Source organism: Austrofundulus limnaeus, unplaced genomic scaffold (assembly GCF_001266775.1).
Source record: "Austrofundulus limnaeus strain Quisiro unplaced genomic scaffold, Austrofundulus_limnaeus-1.0 Scaffold272, whole genome shotgun sequence".
NCBI classification, from domain to species: domain Eukaryota; kingdom Metazoa; phylum Chordata; class Actinopteri; order Cyprinodontiformes; family Rivulidae; genus Austrofundulus; species Austrofundulus limnaeus.
The window spans coordinates 733,380-738,034 of NW_013952674.1; the positions used below are offsets into that span (position 1 = coordinate 733,380).

Sequence of the window (4,655 nt, forward strand, 5' to 3'; positions counted from 1 at the left end):
GTACATAATAGTGTTAGTGATTCAATACATGATTTTTGTTTTAATTTAGATTTAACTTTGTTCATAACAAAATATCTACTTCTATTTGTACATTATAGTTTATTTTTAACATTTCAGTATGAAACTATTAAGTAAAGTTTAAAACATATATAGCTCCTGGCAGGCTAATTCCATTAACAAAGTTCAGATTGATTAACAAGTTTAAAACAATCTGTTAGAAAGCTTTCGCCGCGTTCCGCGTTTAAACTGCATTTCCCATCAGCCTCTGCGCTGATTACTCATCGATTTCTGCACGAAGTCTCGCGATATGTCTGCTTTGACCCTGCCCTATGCCTCGCGCACTCGCAGCTCCATCGCTCAGTATATAAAGCAGGACAACGACGGGAGGAGGACGGCTGGGGAGTCGCAGCCCGGGATTGTAAATAAGACCGTAAAAACTGTGTTTTATTTACAAACGTGATGTTGGCTGTTTTAAACTATCTTTCCCAGTTGTTTTAAGTCTTTTGTTTTTTGTAAGTTTTTCGGCTCTGTCTCTCGCCTTTTTCCGTGTGGTTCTTACACTACGCGTATAATGGCGAGCTCGGCTAACTCGAACCCAGTGGTAAGGATCAATCTCTACGGACTGTCAGTGGGGGGAAATGGGGTAAAGTTGATGGAAAGATGTTGACGTGCTGTCTTTTATTTACAGCTGTCAGGCCAATGTGCTTAAAACAACTCTTAAATCAATTAAAAGCAAATACTCTCTTCAATCAGCCATTATATTTTTAGTTTTTGAAACTAGATATTTCATTTGCTCGTATGAATGGCTTTCTTTGCCAGAGAAAACCACAAAAAAAGTCAGTATTTGTGCAACTAGTAAATAAATTTAAGCTTATATGCAGTTTTATAGTTTTTAGTTTAGCTATAAGCTTTAAGCTTAATTATTCGTCCGCTAGCTTATTTAGTGATTTAGAGGCGTTTTGTGTAACTAAATTTAAGATGTAAGCTAAAGGGAAAAAAATGTTGGGTTTATGTTTAACTAAGAATGGTTATCTTGACAATAAGTAATAATGCATAACTTTTAATACACATAGATGTACTCAAAGCACAGTTGTTAACATCCACTGCGGCTGATTTAAGTTTTATTTATTTTTTTAAACACATTAAAGTCGAAAGTCGCTCCGCCGGCTGCTTCATCATTGTCCACCATTTCCACGAGCAGAGAGGCRAACAGCCGTCCCGAACCACAGCATTAACCCACTATATATCAAATACTGTCCCGCTCCCAAAAATGTCAAAGCCAAGCTATTTAGTCAAAAGCTTTAAAAAAAAAAAAAAAGAAATAAGACCGAAATCTCCTCCTCATTCCGCCTGATGTTGTAGAAAAAGTAGAGCGCGGCAGCAGCTCGCCGCTCCGTAAAATGGCTTCCACCGTTCCCTGCCTCGCTCGCTTCTGGCCCTCCTCCTCTCCGTTGCCTGGGTTTTATACCGCCATATTGGCTGTCTAATATAGACTGCCGGGATGGGACGGTGCTACACGACGCTACGTCACCGGCTTCACATATAAACGCCACGCTGCGCTTTAAATAGTGCAGGAACCGAGCGGTGGGGGGGAGAGGCCGAGGTGTCCGCAGCGGACCGCCGGGCAGAGCGTGGAGCTCCGCGCGGCCCGGCTGCACCTTCGCGCGCGGAGCGCATCCCCGGAGGATAGGTTATCATGAACGGGCTTATAATAGATTATCACTGGAGAGGACCAGTTTTTACACTGGAGCTGCCTATAAATGACAACGATGTTACATTTTATGCTTACTTGACAGGAACTGACTGCTCTAACTCAGAACCTGGTCTAGTAAATATATTTTAATGAAAACAGTTTTAAAAATACCACAGCTGGTAAATATTGGTCTCATCTCGTGTTATTTTAATTAAGCTGCTTTAAATAAGTTGTTCCTCTGCATCGATCGCACTAATGAAGGTCAAAAAGAAAAAAATTGTATAGGTCTTCTGGACGGGTTCTTCTCTAATGAAACGTTTCGTCTCTCCTCCAAGAGACTTCTTCAGTCTGAGAGTTTCAGGCAAAATTCAGGCTTTTAAGCCCTGCCTCCATGTGACTGATACATCACATGGCTATCGTTGACACCTAATTAACACCTATTGTTAACAGGGTGTGGAATAATACTGGCAATAGAGCTGCCACAAACGATTATTTTAATAATCGACTAATCACCGATTATTTATTCGATTAGTCGACTAATTGGATCATATGTTAATTGAATATAAAACATACAGCTTATCATGTCAGAATGCAGCTGCTATTATATAACCATCGTTAGATTTTAGCTATATGCTAACTAAAAATAATTGCTGTGGAAGGTAAGTTCTGCTCTGCAGAAATTGCACAGATTTCTCTTTCATTTTCTCAAAAAGTTCCGACACTTTTGAGCTCCGTTTCCAGGTAGCCATGATACCAGAGCCTGTCTGTATAATGTCTTGTGACGCCCACGGCCTGCCCCAGTTACCACTACTGTGCATGTGTGTCAAGGACAGAAAGGCAGATGTGGCAGTGGAAGGTGTCAAAGCAGTTTGGAGAGAAAAACAAAGTAAAGAACAAAAAAAAAAAAAGAAAACGATTAATCGATTATTAAATTAGTCATCGATTATTTTAATAATCGATTAGTCGTAGATTAATCGATTAATCGTGGCAGCCCTAACTGGCAATAGCAGCACTGTAGGAGGGGGACAACTGAAAACGGAGGCCTCCACCTCTGTTTAATGATGGACGGTAGACAGAGGTGGAGGCCTCCGTTTTCAGTTGTCCCCCTCCTACAGTGCTGCTATTGCCAGTATCACTCCACCCCCTGTTAACAATAGGTGTTAATTAGGTGTCAACGATAGCCATGTGATGTGAGTATCAGTCACATGGAGGCGGGGCTTAAAAGCCTGAATTTTGCCTGAAACTYTCAGACTGAAGAAGTCTCTTGGAGGAGAGACAAAATGTTTCATTAGAGAAGAACCCGTCCAGAAGACCTATACAATTTTTTTTCTTTTTGATTTTTTTACCTGGATTACTGAGATGCATCAGGACTAATGAAGGTGTTTGTGTTTTGGTCACAGCCTAAACTATATAGGTCTGTGATTGAGGACGTGATCAACGAGGTCCGGGAGCTGTTCCTGGACGAGGGAGTGGACGAGCAGGTACTTCACGAGCTGAAAACGGTAAATGTGCCACAGAGTATTGTTTCCAAAGGGCAGAAGAAACAACAATGTGACCGTGTGTTGATCAGTCCTCAAACCAATGTCTTTGTACGCTTTTTTTGTTTGTTTGTTTGTTGTTTGGGACGCAGTTGTGGGAGAGCAAGCTGGTGCAGTCCAAGGCAGTGGAGGGCTTCCACTCTGATGAGCAGGCAGCCCTGCAGGCCGCTCAGCAGCAGCAAGTGCAGCAGGTGCCACAGCCAATGCAACCGCAGCCAGTCATCCTGCCCCCTCAGCAACACCAAGGTACGTCCACACTGTTCCACTGAAACACACCAGAYTCAGTTTTTGACTGAATGTGTCTGTAGAGCTTTAGTTTATCTTGCTGTGATAGATGTCAGTCCATACGTGTTCAGGGTGCACGATAGTTATCGGTCCGATAGCATAACAAACAGAACCGATAATATATCCTTTTTGGTCAAGCCGCTTCTCATCCGGCACAACCCGAGCAACGTTCAAGTGGCGTCAGAAAAAATAACTTTCTCTCTAGAAAAATAATTAAAAAACTCAGTGCTGGAAAACAACCGGTCATTTTAAGAATTATTATTATTTTACTAATTAACTCTGTATGTTATGCACAAACTTTATAATTATAAACATAAAAAGGTTGGAACAATTACTCCCAATTTGAGAACATGTAAAATCTGTTACCTCCTGAACAGTCCGTCTGCTAAAAATGCTAACAACAAGCTAGCGTTCAAGAACTTGTCGGGACTTAAATCATTGCTGAGGCTTTTGACAAATCCGAACAAAGTGCCAGAGAGGACGCAGATCTCAAGCAATTTAATGATGGAAATGATGGAGCTTGACAAGCAGCTGTTCACCCTCGCTAAAGACTGAAGCTTTTACCGCCTGTTAGCCACGGTTTACCTTTCTGAGCTGCTGCATCTGTGTGTAAATATGATGCGGTCGTAATGCATTCACACTCTCCGAAGCACTGTTTCAGGTAGACAAATGCTTTAAATCATATATTAATAATAATAAAAACAAATGTAATTTGAATCTAACTTGTGTTAGTGCATTATCTGTTTTGAACTTGTGGAATGACTTTTTCTCTTTTGTTTAAATCTGAGATTAATGTGCCTTATTTAAAAATATGGCCATTTGAGAAATTGTTTAATTTGATATACTTTAAGAAATGTTTGCTAAGAGTTTATTTCAAATAGTATAATTTAGTGTCATTTTCTTTTTGGTCTTGTTTATTTATGTTATGATCTTACCCATTTTGGACTAGTCTTATCTCCTGGCATGTTATCGATTATCGGTTATCGGCCGACCGTTAGAAGGAGAAAGTTATCGGGTATCGGTTCTTAAAATAAGTTATTGTGCATCCCTAATACGTGTATTTACCATGCCATGCCATACCATACCATACCATACTATACTATACTATACTATGATACCATACCATACTATACTATACT

The 4,655-nt window shown here is 40.5% G+C and overlaps 1 protein-coding gene across 1 annotated transcript in view; it reads left to right on the top strand.

The window, feature by feature from the left end:
• Window positions 1-370: 370 nt before the first annotated feature.
• gtf2a1 (general transcription factor IIA, 1) overlaps window positions 371-4,655 on the top strand; it is a gene marked incomplete in the record, with an annotated part of 21,309 nt that continues 17,024 nt past the window's right edge. Inside the window, 3 exon segments of the mRNA XM_014020919.1 lie at window positions 371-601; window positions 3,094-3,195; window positions 3,324-3,477. Coding sequence (XP_013876373.1) covers window positions 572-601; window positions 3,094-3,195; window positions 3,324-3,477 — 286 coding nt within the window.